Source organism: Sitophilus oryzae, unplaced genomic scaffold, assembly GCF_002938485.1.
Source record: "Sitophilus oryzae breed Bouriz unplaced genomic scaffold, Soryzae_2.0 scaffold_172_pilon_pilon, whole genome shotgun sequence".
Classification (NCBI taxonomy): Eukaryota; Metazoa; Arthropoda; class Insecta; order Coleoptera; family Curculionidae; genus Sitophilus; species Sitophilus oryzae.
In genome coordinates this window covers 8,834,010-8,857,814 of record NW_022146424.1, presented here as the reverse complement: position 1 = coordinate 8,857,814, position 23,805 = coordinate 8,834,010, and the positions used below count along the sequence as shown (strand labels likewise).

Genomic DNA, 23,805 nt, shown 5'->3' with positions numbered 1-23,805 from the left:
AAATTATTGCATGCCTTAAATGTTTGCAAAGTTAACAAAAACATGTCTTTGATTACCTGCAATTAATATATTTGGTCCAATTTATCAGTTCTGCATCATATCCGAAATTCAGATTGTGTGTGACACAACGAAGAGTCAACGTGCAACGTGAACGAGAAGAAAATGGCAAGTAAAAAAAAATTGTAGTCTTAATTACTAATTGCACAGTCGTTCTCTTGAGTTCTCCTGCCTAAAATCTATATTGCCTTCCCTAAGATTTTAAATATAAATGATTGAAACTCATACAAGTTTACCACAATTTAAACTTAAGATAATTATTTAATTATTAAATTCATAATTATATTAAAATATAACACTTACGAAGTTACTAAATATTAACTATTTCTACTTAATCATACAATAATTCTGATAAAAACACTCTTGATTATTTATTTTAGAAATCGTACGGGCTATAATCATTAATATGACTATATTAACAATACTTAAATCAAAATTTATTTGAAGGAATGCTATTGTATTACAATAATTGTAAAACAAGTATGTAATAATAACTCGGAATAATTATTAAAAACTGCTCATCTTGTTATAGATGTCGGCGTCTTGTCTCTATTATTTTATTAGCCGTTTAGCTATAGTTTGATTTCAGATAATGCAGATTTTAATGTGCCATTTGTGTTTTTTTATTGGAATTATTATTTTTAGCATATTTGATATACTCTATGAAGTTATTTTTAAGTGCTCCTGTCCATTTTTCAATTATTAAAGTGCCTTTAGATACAATTAAAATTAATTAATTGGTGTATAGTATTTGTATTATGGGTTTGTTTATTTTTTATGAAATGAATTTTTTGCCTATTAAAATAAACAAAGCTTACTAAATCACTAGATAGCCATTTTTAAATACAGGATGTTAATTAAGTATCTGGCCAAACTTCAGGAGGTGATCCTTTGAATGTTTTTAAGGTAAAAAGTTCATATAAACATGTGCCCGGAAATGTATAATTTTAAAGATACAGGGGTGTCAAGGTGTTTTCTAATAGACCTATTAATATCTCAAAGATTTTGTTGTTGGCTGATTTTGTTGAAATTTCGCCATGTTGTAAAATTTAATAAGTTAGCACTAATTAAATGATAATTATTATTTACAACAATATTTAAACGATAAAAACTTATCCCAATAAATATTTGGCACCGCCTTGAATTCATTTGTTTTTACTGTTGACGGTGGAAACCATGCAAGCTTTTTCTTTGTCCTAAGTTGTTAATTAAAAAAATTAGTATCATATAAAAAATATAGGTCCTAATAGCCTAAATTTTATCAAAATATATCAGCAGATCCGATGAGACCCGAATTATTATATGTTTTGGAACTTAATGATTTAATTAATCATTCCCTTTAATGCATCCATTGTGCGCATTATCCTACGCGCCAAGAAAAAATATTGCATTAGTCTAAATTTATTATTTATGTTATTCCGCTCTTTCACGTATAATGTGCCCTCTGCTTTTCATACGGAAAGAGTTAGATTAAAATAGTCCCACTTACCTAACAACCCATGCATGCCTTGACGCATATTCTTTTTTATAATAATATCGGCTTTCCCAGACTAATCATCCATATCCATAAAATAGTTGGCTCACACTAATAAGACCTCATTTCTGGCCCTAGGACGACCTTTGGTCTATTCAGCTATCGACTTACGTGTTGACAAGTTGATTAGGCAGGTTATTGAACTCCATGTCGCCTCTAGCATGTCGTTTTTTCAAAGATGGGTCCCATATAAACGCGGCCAGAAGTATTTTCAATACTAAAAAATAGCAGGTTTAGTCATGACTGACGAAGTTAAGAAAAAACTAAAGTCAATAATCACCATACAGGCTAATAAAACTACTTTTTCAAATTTGTAAGTTTGACTGAGTCAATTAGCAAAAAGAACGATCCTCTGCACAAAAGGCCTTAAAACTAGCATCATATGACATTGGAATACAAAGAAATTTCCTTTATAAAAATATTAATATACATATCCAACGACATTACTTTTTTACTCAGTCACTATTTAATCAAACAGTGACTCAGTCAAAACAACAATGTAGAAATTGTCTTAGTAAATTTTATTTTTTTGTTTTAAAAAAAGTAATGTCGTTGGATATGTATTTTAATATTATATAAAGGAAATTTCTTTTGTATTCCAATGTCATATGACGCTAGTTTAAAGGCCTTTTTGTGCAGAGGATGTTGTTTTTAAGCAATTGACTTAGTCAAACTTACAAATTTGAAAAAGTAGTTTTATTAGCCTGTGTGGTGATTATTGACTGCATCACTAAAATTTTGAGTTTTTTTTTACATATAGTTTTCGCTAGGACTTTTTTTGATATAAGCGGCAACGTCGCAATGCTGAAAGTATTTTAGATCGATAGAACACGTAAGGAAAATCTATGACGACAAAATTTCAGAAAAATCCTGCATCCGTTTTCCATAAACGTCTAACCTGGCACCGACCGTGAATCAGCCTGTATACTTAATAATAAATAAATCAGTTTATTATAGTAAACACCACCGAAATATGGACTTGCATAACACCACAGTTTATTTGGGTTAAATATCACCTTATAGCAAAGTTTACAGCTTATAGTTTGGGCAAATGGGTTAAATCAGCTAAAATTGTTGAAATTAATATAAGCAGCGACCTTTATTGTTCAATTAAAACAATGATGTTTTCTAATTTGATGCATTGAGTTTTAACATAACATCTCCGATAACATTACTTTTTTAATTTTTAGTAATCAAAATTTAATTATATTCCTGCTTGTAGTAGGTAAAATAAGTAGGTGCCTACATAGCAATACGCCCGTACTATGCAACTATGCACAATTCGGTATATAGCTAAATTGTTTCTTATCACAAATCTTTTCCTTGCATTTTTTTGTTTATCATAATCTCAACAAGAAACGGACTCGGTGTGTATTGAGTTTGCGAATTTTATTATAAACAATTAATTTTTATCTAATGTGTGATAATATACTGTTTATATCAAAAGTCTGGAACTCATCGAATATCTGACGAATTGCTCATATAATTTTTTTTAAAAAATTGGTTAGATTAAGTTCGAAATTACGGCGGATCCATTAGATATATTGACGTTGCCAGGTCTACAGTTTTTGAGAATCTGATAGCAACTTTTGTTTTTTTGTTATGAAACGCTCTGGGTTTTATTCGATATTTGGATTCTGAGAAAAACTCTACTTTTTATTAAACATACTTTAATTTAAACTTCATAATTTTCGAAGTATTCGCAAACATTAACATTTAAACAATAAATGGTGTTTTTTTTTATCTAACAGACCGACCGACGGATAGTGACAGATTTTGGGCCACGATTTGAGGCAGTATGCTTTTAGGGGATAATATTATACATACATACATTCTTGTGTTAATAATGCATGAATCAAAGAGTTATCATTTGTTCTTCATATTAACAAACGATCCTTCATTTTTTCGAAAATTATGTATTTAATACGATTATAATCCGACCAGGAATTTTGATTTTTAATGAAATTCAAAATCAAAATTCCGAGGAAACTTCTTTATTGGCAACCTGTTTAAAAAACGCGAAATATTCCCTTATTCAAACATAAGTTCACATAAATGGTATGCCTATGGTTTGTCAGGATTTTTAGTTTGAATTTCATTACAAAACACAGGATAGCCAGATAAAGTCTATCAAAGACATATTTTTCGAACAACAATGACGAATCAGGTTTTAATATGAAGAACACAATCATGATAACACTTTGATTCATACATTACTAACAAAGGCTGTACGTATCAGGGGGCGGATACAGGAATTTATTTTTTAGGGGTCCCATATAAAAATGAATACACGGCAAAAGCCTAATATTTAACCCAATTTATAGTTCAGAAGGTTAGTTTTTATTTTTTAGATAGTTTTATTTTTTAGAAGGGGCCTTGGCGCCATGGGCCCCCACTCTGTATCCGCCACTGATACGTATAATACTATCCTCTAAAAGGCATATCCGGCCTGCATGCCTATAATCGTGTCCCAAAATCTGACACCATTCCTCGGTCTATAAGTGAGAGCCACTGTGTCACTGAAAACATTAAATATATCCGAAAAAAATATATTACTATTTTATAAATCTTATTATCAATTTACAACAAGTAGGCTTTGGAGCATCACAAAACAAAACGTTGCAAAGTTTCAATTGCAAATTGCAAAACGTTGCAAAACGTTGTATTAGGGTTGTTTTTGTTAAAATATATTTTTCAAAAAAAAAACTTTTAAATTTATGAACGATTTTAAAAGAAATGTAGTAATATCTTATTTTTTTTATACATGTCATTAGCTTAGGTGGTCTTTATACTTTTATGTCGCGCAAAAAAAAATATGTCCCAAACTGCCATCACCCTGTGTAGTATTGTTCTGGTGGATACACAGTCCCACAGTCCGGCAATAGTGCGTCAGGAATCTATAGCTCCTAGAATATAAAAACTTGGGAAATTTGTTTAAATGCATACCTAAAGTATGTACGAGGATGTATTTCAAGAAAATATTTTAACTTCTATAGGGTGGCTCAAAAAAGTGTGTGAGTGGACCGGGATGATTTTTTTTAAAGGAACACTTTGTATTATTGCATTTTGGCTTCCTTTCTGATTACTTTACATAATCCTAAGATAAGATGTAAATATATTTGGATAGTTTTAGAGATATTAATAAATAAATAAAAAAATATATATTTTTTCAATAAGTTACAACGTAAGTTGATAAAATATTGTATTTCCAAAATAATTACAAATAAAATTAAGGTACAGCTGTTATCATATTTTTAAGCAATTGCCTCAAAGTCTTAAAAACGATTTTTAAGAAAAAACTAGTTTTATAAAAAGTTGATTACTTTCTTACTTTTGGGACACCCTGTATAATAAAAATGTTCTCATTTTTGATGCTTCTAGGCTCATACGTTTTTGGACACTAATTAAGGTGTGCCTTTAACCTGAATCTGCGAAAATATGTTTTTACATAAGTGCGTTAATATTGTAACACCCTGTATAAACCATTTCCTATGGGCTAATAATTGTTAATTTTTTCATATTTTGAATTGATTTTGTGATTTTAATACTAATTCATAGTAAATAATACTAAATAATATCTATGAGCAAAATAATTTTTCCATAAAATAGGGTCCGCTGGCCCTCTGTGCGCCGCTGAAAAACTGTAGACTTGGTAACGTCGGCGTCGCTGTCGCGGATATTACTCACACAATCCGTCGTCATTTCGAACTTGAATCAATTTTTTTTAAAAATTGGATGGGTAATTCGTCAGATATTCAATGCGTTCCAGACTTTTGTTATACTCTGTATAATTGGTTAGTTTGTGTTTGGATTTTGTTGCTCATTCACATTTTTCATCTTTAACAGAAATAAATAATGTACAGGTAAATTTAATAAGTTTGACTAGCGAATTTATGTGTTTCTATGGAAGCCGATATATTCCTACTTCAACTTTATGATAGAAAGTATATACATTTTTACACCCTGTAATGTTTTTTAGAACACGTACAGAGAACTTAATGTCATACTAATGTATCACTAACTCAAACAAAATAATAATAATTAATTAATTGTTGTTCCAGAAATATATAGAAATTGCCATCAGTTTTCGTCACAGAAGAGCAATAACATTAGGTCCCATAGACAAATCAAAATTATTATTTTTGACATAGACTAAGACATTACGTTGCCTCTAAATGTTTTTAAAGTAAATAGACAACGATTACAGGGAAAAGAAAAATATAAATTTTCTATCAAAAAAAAGATTTTTAAAAATTTCAAAAAAATCTTTTTTGCTGAGATGGTAGTTTTCCTAAACCTGTTATAAATTTCAGCCCTATCACTGCAACAGAAGAAGCTTTAAGATGGGACTGAAACTTTGGCACGTAAAATCTTATGACCCGCGATAAAAAAAAACGCACTGCACCTATACTCTATTATTATACATATACGAGTAGGAAAAAAGCTCCATTACTTCACTAAGTAGGTACTTACCTTTTTTTTTCACTTGTTTTATTAAAGATAACCCTTGTTTGTAATTCTTGTATCACTAATTGAAACACACTTTCATTTTCCAATACACAGGTTTTTTTCGGGTTATTTTAACATACGCAACACTTCTTACTTTTTATTTTTGGTTGTTTTATTTAACACGTACCTATCGTCGGAAACGAACAAAATAAAATGAAATATTCATGAAATATAACACACACCCTATTAGCTTCACGGCTTATACAATCGAATATCACATAATATTTCTCTCACATACACACTTGACTTTAAAACTCAAAAAGTACCCACCAATATCTTAAACCTAACAGATTTTAATTAATTTTCAACACTTTTAAAACTTCGAATCGTATTTTAACATTATGGATCATTTTATTTACGACCTCTACCTCATTTCGGCCTTCGAATGTCCTTGCCCTATTACATTTTCCTAACGCCGGCTAAACTATCGACGTGTTGACAGGCAGGTTATCGAACCCATGTTGGCTCGAGCATGTCGTTTTTTCGAAGATGGGTCCCATATAAAGGCGGCCAGAAGTATTTTCAATACTAAAATGTTCTACTAATTCTGTACACATTATCTCTAGTAACAAACCTCTAAAGCCTACGGGGACAAAGTTAGAGGGCGCCAAAGTCAGTCAAAGGTAGTTTTATGCATTTTCCGGGTGAAACCATTTTTTTTTACTATTTGTTCCATAAAATTTTCTGTCCAATTTTTTTTTCAGTTTCTCAAAAACGGTGGGGTGGAGGGATACGAATTTTCGAATTTAAGCTTTTCGAGTGGACCACTTACGGACCTAAGCTAATCTATTCTGATAGTAAAGTATTAAATATTTGTTTTTTTTTTTGGAATCACCAGAATTATTTAGTACTTTACTATCAGAATATAAACGAAAATGAAATAAAAAAAGTTTTTGCCCTGACCCGGTCTCGAACTCGTAGTCGGAAACTCTACGCGCTGCGCAATGGAGACTTGTTCGATTTATATTCAATACTAGAGTTTAAAGGACTATAATAAAAATATAGGATCTTCTTTCAATGCGCAGTAGGGAACGCAACGTTTACCAACGTTTATTTGCGAGCCAACGTTCTTAAAATACTTGTTTTCCCGACGTTGCTAGCTCTCGTACTATAAGTGCAATAGAGAAGGTATGCGTTGATATAACCACTTAAGTCTCTATGATATGGTTTAATATAAATAAAGCTACTTTTGATGATAATGAATATAATGCTATCATATATTCACAAATACAGAGTCTTGAAATAAAATGCGATAGTCTTATCATAACTTGCTAAATTTAAAAGTTAATACCTTTATAAACTTATTAATAACTTCTTTTTAATATCATTTTAATGATGTCCATAAACCTTCAAGTAAAACAAGAAGTTCATTACGAAATATTCATTAAAATTTTAATTCAAATTAAACCTGTCAAAAAATCTAATGAATTTTAAATTATTTCGTAAGGAGCTCCTAATTAAAGGCTGTGACTTATAAATTTAATTATAGTTATGAACGTAAAACTTCCAATATACCGGGTGCGTCTCAAAAGCCGCCCACCCCCTATATTTTTTTATTTTTTCAGATAAAAAATCAAGATTTGGTATGTTAGTATATGACATAAATTAGGATCGATTGACGTATTCAATTGTTTTTGGTCACTTCCTGTTTTACCGGAAATTACTACAACTTTTGATTTTTAAAGGGCACCCTCGATATTTTTTTACTTTACTCAGTAGAAAATCACATTCTGAATAGAATGACATTTCATATGTCAACTTTTGACATTCTCGCTTAATAAAAAATTGTATTTTAAATTTCAATCTAGAGTGCCATGGCTATGTTAAAAACACTAATTCTAAATCAAGGAGCCTTGGAAAAATAGATTTATTGATTGTCTAATGTTTTAGTGTATTGTCCTGGCCAGTTAGAAAATGCCCAAATCGTATTTTTAATCATATCTCAAATTTTTCAAATGGAACAAGGGTGGCTCATTAGCATCTTTGGAAAGATCATTTTTTTACGAATAATTTGATACCACACACTAAGAATTTTAGAATTTAGAATGAGTGGGAGAGGGGTTAATCACTGCGACCTTACAGATCTATTGTGTCCCCTTTTCTTGAGTTATAACTCATCATACAGACCCAGGGCTTTGACAAAAGCCAGTATCTGGAACGGTTTTATAGAGGGTAGTTCTCCATCTCCAATATCAGTCGTACCAAAGTTCATGGCACGAATGGTTGTCGTCTCGGCGCACTCAGTGATGAGGTGTACTGGTGTTTCCCCATTTTCCCCACAGAATCTGCATTCGCCGTTGTTTCTCAGCTTCAGCCTACTGAGGTGTTCATTGAGGAGACAGTGTCCTGTTAAAAACCCCGTGACAATCCGAAGATTGTTCTTACTTAAACCTAGGAAGATTTGTGATTTTTCTTGATTATAAGCCCTCAGAAACTTCTTCGAGTGTCTTAGACCGTTGCAAGATTCCCATTCCAGGTTGCCGATGGAATCTTCCAAGTTCTTGAGTTCCGCCTTGAGTTGGTTACCACTTGGAAAGCAGAACGGTTCTGGTCCAGTTAGTGGAGTCCTCACTCCTTTCCTAGCTAGATCATTTGCTTTTTCATTGCCTTCTATCCCTTGGTGAGCAGGCACCCAGAGTAGGAGGACTTTGTTTGCTATGCCTAGTTTATTCAGCTTCTCTATGCATTCTTTGACCAATTTCGAATTAATTGATACTGAGTTGATCGCTTTTAACGCTGCTTGACTATCAGATAAGATGGCTATTTCTTGTTTCCGATAGTTCCTATCTAAGATAAGTTGTACGCATCTTTCGATAGCGTAGATTTCTGCCTGTAGGATGCAAGAGTAAGTGCCCATTGGTTCGGAGTATTTAGTTCTCGACCCAAATACTCCCATCCCTGTTCCCGTATTGGTTTTGGAAGCATCAGTATACCAAGTTATGTTATGGTCTTTTAACTGCTGGGCCGACGTTTCTCTCTTCCAATTCTTTTTATTGCTCAATACTACATTGAGATGTTTCTCACAGTTGTACGTTCTTGGCATATCGTCCACTGGGAGTTGCAAGAGTGGTTTCGACCACACACTTGGTATTTCGAGTCAAATTTTCTTTACGAACCACAAATTATAATTTTAACCATACAGAACTATATGTAAAAATGTCAAAAGTTGACATATGATATGTCATTCTATTCTAAAATAATTGAATACGTCAATCAATCCTAATTTATGTCATATACTAATGTTATTATACCAAATCTCGTTTTTTAACTGAAAAAATAAGAAAGTTATAGGGGTGAGCCACTTTTGAGACGCACCCGGTAGAGCATGATGCTTCATATTACATAAAATGATTAACATTAAGCCGCGCACAGACTTGAGCGCGAATGTGACTTGAGAGCCATCTACAAGCGATACCAATTAACTTTTAGTTACGTAATCGAGGGCGCGATTTTTAAATGCTTTGCTACCAATCATGGACATATTCGGCGCCGGACTGACTAACTGGAATTTAAATTTCTCGCTGGGGATTCAGGTGGTAGCTCTGCTGTACAAAATGTGAAGTTGATACATTTATTTATTTATTTCCTGACATTGTCATTCATTTTGACACTTTAGTTTTGTATTACGAGTTTTTGCTTCAAATGTGTGTGTTGTGATACTTTAAGCTTAACAAATTTTACTAGTAGACCTTGCAGTCGAACACTGTTGATTTTAGAAGATTAGAAGATAGCTTAATAGGCGCTGCAAAAAACTCATCGCAACCTTATTAAAATATTTTGAACGGGAAATAGCTCTTTATGTCCCTTAAGTGCTGTTAAGAAGGTGAGTTGTATTGATGTAAATAATAACTGGATAATTGTTGCATATACGGTTTTCGGCTATTTTTCGACTATATAAGAAAATTTTTATATACTCACATTTTATTGTCCTTAGAGATTGTAAATATGCTGGGGGAGAAGAGAAATTGGGTTTCTTTTCAACCAAACAAACTTACGGGACCGGGGAGAGAATAGGGGTGCTGGGCGGGATAAAAACAATATTCTGATTAAAGATACTCATAACACAGCCATTTTACAATCCTTAAATTAAGTTTTTAATGTAAAATTTCTTCAAAAAACTATGAAGAACTGTTTTATTCAGAAATCATTGGCAGGTTACATTGAAAGATATGCTGACAGTTGTGAAGGTTGAATTTTGACAAACATTGTGAATTGATGCATAGTTGCCAAATCAGCTAGTAAATTGTCCGGAATTTCATGCATCCTTTTTTTTTCAAAGGGAAAATGACGTCATAGGTTTTAAAATGTTTTTATTTATTTTTTAAATCGCCACCACCGGTATAGAGAATTGCTCAGTTATAACTCTAGCAATGAAAACACACTGAGCGGTTTGGTTGGTTTTGTTTTGGTTGATTTTGGTTGGTTTGGTTTAGATTTGGTTGGTCTTGTTTGGTTTGATTCTTTGTTTTTTTTGTATGTTAGAAAATTTTTTCTCTTATTTTACCAAAATTGCATTTTTTCTCAACTCAAGCTCTTTATGTTTGTCTTAACAGCATTAAAATAGACACTTTAGTTTATAGAAAATTTCTTAATTTTGAGGGCCATAAAGTGAAACGGATCCCAAATAGCATTAAAAATATAATAAACTATTTTTTAATCTAGTGAAAAAGAAGAAAACACAAAACAAAACAAAACACAAGAATGAATCGTTATTTTGGTTTTGTTTTTTATATTTTGTTAGTTTAAAGTTTTATTTTTATATATTTCATCAAAACAAAATATATTATTTTCATTGTTCAATGTTTGTTTTATTTAAATTAAATTTGCTTTATTTGGGTTAATTTGATTTTTGCTATAGATATAAAAATTTTAAAGAAAATTCAGTGGGACTGGCAACATTGCTTTCCCTTCTGTCGGTGTCATGTCAAATCAAGTGTTAAAATTCTCATAACGTCAAATATGTCAAATATTAAATTAAAATGTTTTGAAATTCCGTGCATAATCTATATTTTCTCAATTTTTATAAATGGAAAATGAGATTTTTCTATATTTGTATGTCATGTTTTACCAATTTGTACGCTTTTACTCCGCCCAGCACCCCTATTCGTACCCCAAGTCCCGTAAGTTCGTTTGGTTGAAAAAATACTTAAAGAAACACAATTTCTCTTCTCCCCAGCATATTTACAATCTCTAAGGTCAATAGAATGTGAGTATATAAAAATTTTCTTATATAGTCCAAAAATAGCCGAAAACCGTATATGCAACTGTTACCAATAACTGTTTATATATTTATAATTAATTTATTTTTTATCCTAAAACTTTTTTCCTATACAACTATACCATAGTGCAAATAGTTTGCAATAGGGCTTACGATTTCAAGATTAGTGATTGGTACCAATACCAATGCTAAAACAAATAATTGGAGGAATTTAACCGAATATAAAATATTATTTAGTCTTTGTGTTATATTAAAATCAAAAATGTTTATTCTTAGTTATTCTCAGTCATACAGTTGCAGATCTTAATAGTTATTTTCTGTTACATATATTAATTTAAACTATAAACTTTTCTCAAAAATAAGATGAACATAAAGGCACTTAAATATAGAATAGATACCCAAATATAAACCACTATAAAAGAGACACTGTAAACTAATCAAAACGTATATCAGATTTTTTTTAAACACATTCAGACAAGAAAATACCCTTAAAACAATCAAACATGTAAATAATGCATTGTCATAATATACAATGAGAAAAGCTTATTTTTTGAGCACTTTAAAAACTTATATCGCATCATATAAGCACTTTAAAAACTTATGTCTGCCTAACTCTCATATCGCTGACTCTCACCGTGGCCACAAAGCCCGTTTGAATGACAAGGCGAAACCTGCACGCGAGTATTATGATGATAGAAAAAAATTAAAAGTCACTGTCGTTTCCGATTAGGCGTATTCGTTTCCGAGTGATGACAGTATCCCATATATGGGACACTTACACCGGTATGCATAGTCAATCGCCAGCGAGTCGCCAAAGAAACGCCGTACGCTGGGTGAAATTTGTAATGCATAGTTCTTCGTTCGCCGACTTGACGCATGCGCATTTTGATATTCCTCGGCGCCGCGCTGGAGATTTGTTGGATGTGGAAAAGACCATCTCCGTCGTTTCGCCGGAAAGCCGGATTGCGGTAGTTTTGATCGAGTTTAAGATTGTGTGTGTGTACGGTTTAGAGGTGAAGGTAAAAATGGATCGCGATTTTGACATGATTTATAATGTAAATAGAGATATTGGATTTGGAATTGATAATAAACATACCACGTAGGTAAGTGATAAAAAATTCACATGTGTGCTATTAAGTATGGTATGTAGTAATATATTAAGTAAAAAACTAAACATGTATGTACGTATTTTTTATATATATTAGGGACATGGAAAATCCCATAGAAAAAATATAATGATGTGGAGTTTAGAGAAAACGATTTCGCTTCTCGAGAAACCTATCGTTCAACTTTATATTTTGTTACCTATAGTTGAAGATCAGGAACAAACATGACCAATCGAGGGCTGCCTGTTCCACCAATAATAGGTTTACTAGTGACTCTGCGTTTTTACGCGACCGGAAGTTTCCAGGTAAGTAGGTATTTACATTATTAATTATCAACTAGATATCGCCGCTTTGCAATGTTTAAAACACAATTTATAGTTATCAGGTTAGACAAAAGGGGCATAGTTCCTAATATTTTAAGAACGGCGAGAATATTTAAGCATTTGCAAGCGGGAGCAAAAATGTATTGCTGTTTATAAAAATAAACAAAATACATAGGATATAAATTAATTGTTTTCCAGATAGTGTGTGTGGAGATTTAAGAGAGGATGCCACCAAGCCACTATAAGCCGTGTAATAAAAGAAAGTTACTAAGAAGAATTTCAGCCAACAGTCGACAACATATAAGATTTCCAAATAATTTGCAACAAGGTTCAAAGACATTTCCAGAGAATTGGAAACTTCCCAAACGTGACTGGTTGTATTGACTGTACATGTCCCCATATCATTAATCCAGGAGGGACCGAATGCGGAACTCTTTAGAAATAGAAAAAGAATATTTTCAATTAATGTACAGGCAGTTGCTGGGCCTGATTTAAAGATTTACGATATTGTTGCTAGATATCCGGAAGCTACCACGACAGCTATATTTTAACAGAAGCTCTGTTAAAACCAGATTTGAAAAGAAGGCAGCTACCAGGATATTTGCTTGGCGATGCCGGATATCCATGTCTGCCGTATCTTTTAACTCCTTTCAGAAACCCACAAACTGAAGGAGAAGAAGGTACAAGCAGAAGCTCAAATAAGAACAAAAAGGAATGTAGTAGGGCAGCTTGTTCCGGGGTTTTTTAAAGCGAATGTTTTCTTGTTTGCGAAAGGGGCTTGCAAATAAAACTTCTTTTGAGTTGTTATATTATAGTTGCTGTTGCTTTGTACTTTACAACATAGCAGTTACACATCGTGAAATAATGAACCAGCAGAAGAAATTGATGATGATATACCAGCAATTCCATTCCATGCTGGAAACTATAATCGTTTAGGCCAATTAATGAGGGCAACCATAGTGCGGAACCATTTCCAGTAGTAAATAATTTATTTTTAGATTTAAACACCCACCTACAGGGATAATAAATATAAGATGTATTTTAAAAATTTTTGAGGAATAAAACATATACATAAGCAATTGCTAAAGGGATTTATTTTGCGTAAACACAGTCAAGTTTTTCACGTATACACTTCGCGATTAACACATAATAATTTGTCTAATTCTCATTTTGCAACTGTTTTAACTTCAATTCTTCCTGAAGCATCTGCAATCTGGCCGCTTCTTTTCTATAAATAGCTTCTTCTAGCCGGATTTTATGCAGTTCGTCCATCTGTTGTTCTTCTTTTTTTATTAATGCCAGCCTCGCTTCAGTAAGTTCTGTAATCTGTTTATTTTTAATTTCTTCTCTTGGAATTGTTTTTCCTGAAAACATTGGCCACTATTAAAAAATATGTACGAGCCAAAGGCGTGCTTATAACTCAGATTTCACTAAATATTTTACACTAAGAGTTATTAAGTACTTACCTAATCTTTTAATTCCTTGTGAAGAAACTGGGGATACTTTCCTCATAGAAGTAGATACACAAGGTTTGTCTTGCTCAAGAACAATCACTGGTGGGAGCCGCGGTGTAGTTTGACTCGAGGATGAGGCAAATGCTGTTCCAGATGGTTGCATACCTGAAAGAATTTTAATTTAATTTTAGTTTTGAAATTTTAAAAGATCAATTTGATTTTCAATACTTAAATCATTGGATAACTACCTTGCTCCATAACAATCACTGGTGGAAGTAGCGTGTATTTTGACCCGAGGATGAGTCAACTGCAGTTCCAGGTGGGTGCATATCTGAAAGAATTTTAGTTTATAATTTTTTAAAACATCCAATATTGACTGTCGTCAGTACTTAAATCATTAGATACCTATCTCATTTTAGTGAAAGTGTTACCGTTTAAATAAAGAAAAGAAAGCCAACATGCAACTAATTAATTTACTAGAACTTTATGTCATACCTTCTATTTTATTTAAGTTAACTCCATCGGAATCATCTAACGTCTACTTCAAATGCAATATGCGGAACCAAATCATCAATAACTGGTTGAGGTGGTGGTGGAACAGGGGGCGGTCCACCACCTGTTGCCAACAGATCCCGTCTCTCTCCTGGGCTAGCTCAGCCTTTCTCGCTCTCTTCATTTTGTCCCATAGCCTTTTTTAATTGGGTCATTGTTCTCTGTAAATATAAATAAGTAATAACACTGAAATGCTTATAGTTGATCACTGTTGCTTTGCCTGTTAGCGGACGTTTACAAACTTGAAAATGATTTCCAGCATTTTTTTTTTTTCGAACAATTTAATTAGAGGAAAAATTTACGCCAAACCTCTGATTACTACTTCGTGAAATATACCCGGTACCCTTTATTAATGGATTACTCATTACATACATACATACCTTCTCCAGATGTTGCAGCATTGAAATCCACAGTAATTTTCTCCCAAGCATTTCTTTTTTCGATATGATTAGCGTCTGTCCTCTTATTTTCCAGTATGGGGGTAATTCCCTATAATTTGAATAAAAAAGTTCTTTGTCTGCACACGGAATATTTAATTGCCATTTTTAAACGTATTTGCAAGCAGCCGAACTGTTAACTTTATTCTAAACAACTATGCACTTTCAAAACCATCGGTACCGAAAAGATAACACATAATAATAAACAAAACAAAAATCCACAAATCGCCTGTTCAGGCGACACGGATAAAAAAGATTACAGCGGTCCAAATCTAATTCCGCTGTTCAGAGCGCGACAATTGATTCATATTTGGTATGGGCCACCTTTAAAATACGTATATAAGGTGCCGCGCAGGTGTCGGCGTGACGCCGGCGAGCCTGCCCAGGTAAGAGTACTTTACTTTTATCTGCGCAAATATGCGGCCGCCGTCAATTACAGTTCGGCCACCCTATCTAATGACTCTTTGCTTTATCAACAAGTCTTGAAACCAATTTGTAGTAGTACCAAACAAAGCAACGATTCCAAAACAAGGTACTACGGGTTGACGCACCTAGTGTTGAATTGCGAATATACCACATCTGCAATGGCAATCTACATAACGTATTTTCAATGATTCAAACTTAAAATATTAGGTAGAATATAAACTTATATAAGATCTAAGAATATAAACTAGAAATAAAAAAGAAAGAAACTCGAATCGACAACAAAAAGGATCCATCTCGTCAGGCAAATGGTATCTAGACAAATAAAAATAGATGTAAAACGACGAGGGCAACGACAAAACAAGGAGAAGTTTCTTGTAAGAAAAGACGTTGTTGAAACCCAATATGCGCGACACTTCGACGTAATCCAGTTTAAAATTAGGAGCGTTAAAAAATTATCTCTCGGCAACTTTTTCGGATCGCTTAACTCCCTCTTCTTTTTTAAAGCATTCCTCTCACCTCCACTCAGTGGCGGTGCCACAGTAAGTGCACATGAAGCCCCAAATTTAAGACAGAAAAAACATTTAAATCTAAAAGAGCAAATATAAATTTTATCATTTGCTTTTTTTTCATCATTGAGAAAAAAAAGTTCATTCCCAATCATCAATTTGGCTTTAGAAATCAACACTCCACGATTGACCAGGTTCACAGGTGTGACTGAGAAATATTTAGAAGAAAAGAAGGTATGATCGGCAATATTTCTAGATGTCGCACAAGCGTTCGATTAAATTTGGCTTGAACCATAAACTCAAAGTACTACTTCAGAAATTTTAAAATCATACATATCCGAACGCTACTTCTGCTACGCTTCTAATTCAGGATCAAGCAAGATGATGTCTACTCTAACCTAAAAAATTCAAGCAGGCGTACCGCAAGGAAAAGTGTATTGGGACCGATCCTTTACCTATTATACACCAGCGATCTGCCTGCATTCAATGAAAATGCTGCTACTGTTACATTTGCAGATGATATTGCAATTCTAGCCACCGCAGACAACAATACCAAGTCAACCAAAAAGTTACAAACTGCTGTCGCCGAAATACAACGCTGGACACCAAAAGGTAAGGCGCCCTTTTTGATTGAATAATTGAATAAAAAAAATCAGTCCATATCGATTTCACTACTAAACAAATCGGGTACAAGCCAGTATATATAAAAAACAAGTAGTTCCTTACGAAAATACAACTAAACATTTTGGCATGACATTTGATGCTAACCTCAAGTGGAAATTGCATGTGAAGAACTCAAATTAAAGTACAGGAAAATTTACTGCGGTTACTAGGGCGACATTCAACCCTGTCAATATACAGGGTAGTCCGAACTGTATTCCGGAAACTTCGGCAGCATATTCTACAGATCAAAATAAGTAAAAAAGTTCGTATAAATGTATGTTCTAAAATGCTTAGTTTCGGAGGTACAGGGTGTAGAAGTTTCATTTTTATTTCGATTTTTTCCAAATAATTTCTGAAGTAATGTCAGTATGTAGATGAAAATTGGTATCTGGGAGTTTTGTGACATGAGAAATTTGATTTTGATGTCAAAATTACTCCTATTTGTAGGGGGCGCCACCTACATGTGTTTTAACTGTTTTGATGAGTAATAACTTTTCGACCGTACCTGCATAAAACCACTGACTAAAAAAATATACATTTCCATGACTTTTTATGTAAAAAATGTCTCTTGGTAAAAATCGCTACGAGCAACCGTTCTCAAGATATTTAGAATGGAAATAGTCAATACATGTCATTATTGACAAAAAATAAGCACAACGTTGAGCATAGTTATTCGACTGAAATAATAAAATTTTAATTTTTTAAATTAATCATAAGTTTTTCTGCGAAAAAAATAGTGATTAAACAGTTTCTTTTAAACTTTTGACACAAACGGATTTCAAATTTATGATTTCAGTCTAATAACTATTTAGTAAACATGTTTAATTTATGTCAATGATGACAGGTATTGATAATTTCGATTTCAAATATCTCGAAAACCATTAATCGTAGCGATTTTTACCAAGAGAACTGTTTTATGTTGTAAAAAACTCGTAAATGTATATTTTTTTACTCAGTAGTTTTATACAGGTACCGACGAAAAGTTATTACTCTTCAAATCAGTTAAAACACAGGTAGGTGGCGCCAGCTACAAATGGGAGTCATATTGACATCAAAATCAAATTTCTCATGTCAAAAAACACTCATCTACCAATTTTCATCTAAATATTGACGTTACTTCAGAAGTATTTGAAAAAATCGAAAAAAACCGAGCTCCTCTCTCAAAACTAAGCATTTTAAGACATACATTTATACAATTTTACTTATTTTTATCTGCAGATATGCGGCCGAAGTTTCCGGAATACAGTTCGGACCACCCTGTATAATGAGCTTTTACTTTATCAACAAGTCTTGAAACCAATTTGTAGTAGTACCAAACAAAGCAAGGATTCCAAAACAAGGTACTACGGGTTGACGCACCTAGTGTTGAATTGCGAATATACCACATCCGCAATGGCAATCTACATAAAGTATTTTCAATGATTCAAACTTAAAATATTAGGTAGAATATAAACTTATATAAGATCTAAGAATATAAACTAGAAATAAAAAAGAAAGAAACTCGAATCGACAACAAAAGGATTCATCTCGTCAGGCAAACGGTATCTAGATAAATAAAAATAGATGTAAAACGACGAGGGCAACGACAAAACAAGGAGAAGTTTCTTGTAAGAAAAGACGTTCCTGAAACCCAATATGCGCGACACTTCGACGTAATCCAGTTTAAAATTAGGAGCGTTAAAAAATTATCTCTCGGCAACTTTTTCGGATCGCTTAACTCCCTCTTCTTTTTTAAAGCATTCCTCTCACCTCCACTCAGTGGCGGTGCCACAGTAAGTGCACATGAAGCCCCAAATTTAAGACATAAAAGATATTTAAGACTAAAAGAGTAAATATAAATTTTATCATTTGCTTTTTTTTCATCATTGAGGAAAAAAAGTTCATTCCCAATCATCAATTTGGCTGTAGAAATCAACAATCCACGATTGACAAGGTTCACAGGTGTGACTGAGAAATATTTAGAAGAGAAGAAGGTATGATCGGCAATATTTCTAGATGTCGCACAAACGTTCACCCAGTATCCCACTTCCCACCCAGTATTCAGAAATTTTAAAATCATACATATTCGAACGCTACTTCAGGATTAAGCAAGATGATGTCTACTCTAACCTAAGAAAAATTCAAGCAGGCGCAGGCGTACTGCAAGGAAGTGTATTGGAACCGGTCCTTTTTCTCTTATATACCAGCGATCTGCCTACATTCAATGAAAATGCTGTTACTGCTACATTCTAGCCACCGCAGACAACAATTCCAAGTCAACCGAAAAGTTACAAACTGCCGTCATCGAAATACAACGCTGAGCAGCAAAATGGCGCCTTAAATTGGGTGAAAAAAATCAGTCCATATGGATTTCACTAATAAACGAATCGAGTACTAGCCAGATATATAAATCAACAAGTCCTTACGAAAATACAGCTAAATATATATGCATTTCACTTGATGCTAAACCCACTAAAATGTGAAGAACTGAAATCAAAGTACAGAAAAGTGTACTGCGGTTACTAAGGCGACATTCAACCCTGTCAGTATATAATAATAGTGATGGGATAACTCAAGCGAAAATTCGCTCGAGTACTCGATTATTGAAATAACCGACATCACTCGATTATGAACGAGCGATGCAAGTGACGAGTTACGAGCGACGAACGCAAGCGATCCTAGAAAGAAATAAATTGAAATCCGATTTTAATGTGACATACTCGATAAAAAGCCGATCGAATTTTCTACATACATTGCAGGTAGCACATTTATACGACGTTATCCGCTGCGTATCTGAGGGACAAAATTTTACGACCTACATCGACAATGCTTTAAATAAACTAAATCAAGCTATCAAGCGAATTGCTTGCTACTTGCCATTCATCACCGAAAGAATATGTCCCCTACGCACGCAACTTACTGCTTGGCGCTTGGCGTTAACGAGTACTTACAACAACCGATGGTCGAAAAACCGTATTTTTAAATACGAGCGATATTTCGCTCGATTATTGCAATCGCTTGAAACTCGAGTACTCGATTATTGAAATTAATCGGTTTTTCCCATCACTATACCGGGTGCGTCTTAAAAGTGGCTCACCCCCTATAACTTTTTTATTTTTTCAGATAAAACAAGAAGATTTGGTGTGTTAGTATATGACAATTTTTAGGATTGATTGACTTATTCAATTGTTTTTGGTCACTTCCTGTTTCACCGGAAATTACTACAACTTTTGATTTTTAAACGGCACTCTCGGTATTTTTTTACTTTATTCGATAGAAAATGACATTCTGAATATAATGACATATCATTTGTCAACTTATGACATTCTCGCTTAATAAAAAATTGTATTTTAAAATTCAATCTAGAGTGCCATGGCTATGTAAAAAATACTAATTCTTAATCAAGGAGCCTTGGAAAAATAGATTTGATCGTTTAATGTTTTTAGTGTATTGTCCTGGCCAGTTAGAAAACGCTTAAATCGTATTTTTAATCATATCTCATTTTTTTTCAAATGGAACGAGGGTGGCTCATTAGCATTAGCATATTTGGAAAAAGCATTTTTTTACGAATAATTTGATACCACACACTTGGTATTTCGAGTCAAATTTTCGTTACGAACCGCAAGTTATAATTTGAAATAAATCATATGCGAAAATGTCAAAAGTTGACATATGATATGTCATTGTATTCAGAGTTTTATTTTCTATCGAATAAAGTAAAAAAGTGTCGAGGGTGCCATTTAAAAATGAAAAGTTGTAGTCTGGACCAAAAACAATAATTGAATACTTGAATCAATCCTAATTTTTGTCATATACTAACATAGCAAATCTCGTTTTTTAACTGAAAAATTAAAAAAGTTATAGGGGGTGAGCCACTTTTGACACGCACCCGGTATAATAAGCTTTTCCTTGATCAACAATAAGTCTTGAAACCAATATGGACTTATGATATTCAACACTAGGGTTGTACCAAACAAAGCAACCGTAATATTATCCAAAGATCCAAAACAAGGTTACTACGGGGAAGTATTATTATTGACGCACCTTGGTACATTCAATAAAGACTTAGAAGCGAACGATGTCGACAACGTCATCAGGAAATATGCCTTAAAACATGAAGGGAGACTCCAACAGCACATCAACATCGAGACCCACCAGCTCCTGGATAGTGATGGCTTAGTTAGAAGACTGAAAAGAACAAAAACCTTTGAACTAGTGTAGTGAAAACTGTTACCACAACCCAGTGCATTCTAACATATCTAGTGCTAAACAGAACTGACAGAATCAAAATTACTATCATAGGATGAGTCTTTGGTATTTTAACCATAGGAAATTAAGTCAAAAACAAATAGCTTATTAGTGTAATTTTACTAGATTGCTATACTAAATTGCCCAAGAGTGATTTAAAAAAATATTTTTTTTCGAGCTTCTTGAGGAAATAGAGACTTAAGAAGAAGGTGACGACTTGATAACCCAAAAAAAGTCATTTTTGAGCGCCTTCGCCTCAAAAAGGGTGATTGTAGATTTCCAGATTGTATGAGAGCATACAATTGTATGACTTATAACTCATCATACAGTATGAAGACTTTGACAATATCTGAAATGGTTTTACAAAGGTTAGCTCTCCGATATCAGTCGTACCAGAGCTTATGGTACGAATGGTTGTCGTCTCGGCACAGTCAGTGATGAGGTGTTTCCCCATTTTTCTTACAGAATCAGCATTCGCCGTTGTTTCTTAGCTTCAATCTACTGAGGAATTCATTGAGGAGTCAGTATACTGTTAAAAACCCCGTGACAATACGAAGATTGTTCTTATTTAAGGCAAGAAAGACCCTTGAATTTTCTCGGTCAGATGTCCTGAGAAATTTCTTCGAGTGTCTTAGACCATTCCAGGTTACAGATGGTGTCTTTCAGGTTCTGCTTCCTACTTGGAAAGCTGAACGATTCTGGTCCAGTTAGTAAATTGTTCGCTACTTTACTAAATTGATGATTATTGAGTTCGTCTTTAAAACTGCTGATAAATAGACATCTTTAGAGCTCCAGAGAGATGGCGACTTACGAAGAACGTTTGACGAAGAACGTTTCTACGAAGAAGATTGACGACTTGATAGCCCAAAAAGAATGTTTTTGTGTGCGCACCTTAAAAATATTGAATCACGGAGCGCCACTGCCTCCACAAGCCACCCGTTGGCTCCTGCTGACGTGCAATTTTTCACCGAATTTACTCCACCTTGTCGAAATTAACTTGCGCCATTGTGAAGCGTAAAAAGTCCTCTCGTCGTCGCGCGTCAATCGCTATTTTTGCCATTTTTTTCCGCGATTCCATTTTGATAAATGACGGGCACGGTGACGTATTGTTTACAAATGGGCTTTTTCTGCCTGAATCCAGTCCGGGGGAGGTTTGTGTCTGAATAGACAAAGCGTTCTCTATTGAGGGTGATTTTTTCTTTCTGTTGTCTTTCTATGGCTTTTGGCGGCTGTATTTTTTAAAAGAGTTCCGCAGTAATTTAGTTTTAGAAAAGAATGACAAATTAGTGTAATATTTTGGAAATTTCGCCTTTGAAATAGAACCTTAAAAAATAAAATAACCATTGTACAGGATGGCCAAGACCAAGATTTGGTCTTGGCCAACTTGGTAAACTCTGTCTCTAATAGTTTCTGAAAAATAAAATTAATTTTTTTAAAAAGGTCCGATTAAATTAATATCTAAGAAACTAAAGTTCCAAGAAATGTCGTAATATATCTAGAAATTAAATTTTAGGAACATATTATGTAGCTTAATTGAAAGCATTTTATATAATTACTAGCGTGTACCAGCGACTTCGTTCGCGTCGAATTAATCATTTGTAATGGTGATGATAAAGCAAAGCAATAATTTCCATTAACATACAAACTGGATAAAATTTTCTCACATTTATGTCAGCATGAGAAAAAACAATATTGCGATATTATTATATAACTTGGTAATATTTAAGGGGTAGTTTCATCTCGTTGGAATTTGGCTTTCGAAAAATCCGTTTGCCAAAAATAAGCTTTTTACGTCAAGCAGTTTAAGAAGAATCGTGGTTAAGAAATTACCCAACTTTTTGGAACACCCTGTTTGATTTTTTAAAAAATTTCAAAATATGTAAAAAAACCAAATAAATTATGCTTGTCCAAGCGTTTTCCCAAAAGACTAACCGTTTTTTAAATAACAAATATTGTAATATCTGCGGGGCGTTTTCACCCTCTTGGTATTTGAGATTCGAGAAACCCCTCCCTATCGAACCTCTACACCCTACAGTCAATCTGTTTGCCAAAAATCAGCTTGAAACGTCAAGCAGTTTAAGCAGAATCGTGATTACTCAATGGTCATATTTTATTAAACACCCTGTATAAATTTATAAAAAATTTAAAAATATGTAAAACAACAAAATAAAATATACGTGTTTAAGAGTTTTTCCGAAAAACTCACCGGTTTTTAAATAAAAAATATTTTAATATTTGAGGGTTAGTTTCACCCCCTTAGAATTCGAGTTTCGAAAAATCCCTTCTTATCGAACCTCTACACCCTAAAGTCAATCTGTTTTCCAAAAATCAGTTTTTTACGTCAAGCGCTTTAAGCAGGATCGTGATTAATCAATGACCAGATTTTTCGAAACACCCTGTATACATTTTTAAAAAATCTTAAAATATGGAAAAAAACAAAATAAAATATACGTGTTTAAGCGTTTTTTCGGAAACTTGACCGTTTTTCAAATAAAAAATATAGTAATATTTGAGGGGTGGTTTCACCCCCTTGAACATATTTCACATTTTGTGAAAATGAAGAATAACTTCTAAATTTCAATAACAGTTTCCTAAATTGTAATTTACATTGTATAGACTAATATTTAGTTATAATATCCACTGTATGTTAACCAATGACCCAAAAAATTATACAGGGTGAGTCTTAAATAAGTGCAATTTTTTTTACAGGTAGTGTATTTTGGGATTTGTTTTTAGTTAAAAAAATAATTTGTTGTTATGGCAACATGAGAAATAGATTAAATTTACAAGAAA

At 33.3% G+C, this 23,805-nt stretch overlaps 2 protein-coding genes across 2 annotated transcripts in view; both read right to left on the bottom strand.

Moving 5' to 3' along the window:
• LOC115881462 (somatomedin-B and thrombospondin type-1 domain-containing protein) overlaps positions 1-23,805 on the bottom strand; it is a 461,055-nt gene that overhangs the window by 193,111 nt on the left and 244,139 nt on the right. The gene's annotated exons all lie outside the window — the stretch shown is intronic.
• Positions 13,650-14,462, bottom strand: LOC115881464. Its single transcript, XM_030898945.1, has 2 exons — positions 14,214-14,462; positions 13,650-14,111 (listed from the first exon to the last, which is right to left on the bottom strand). Exons 1-2 carry the CDS (start codon positions 14,362-14,364, stop codon positions 13,906-13,908), a joined length of 357 nt encoding a protein of 118 aa, XP_030754805.1. The 5' UTR covers positions 14,365-14,462; the 3' UTR covers positions 13,650-13,905.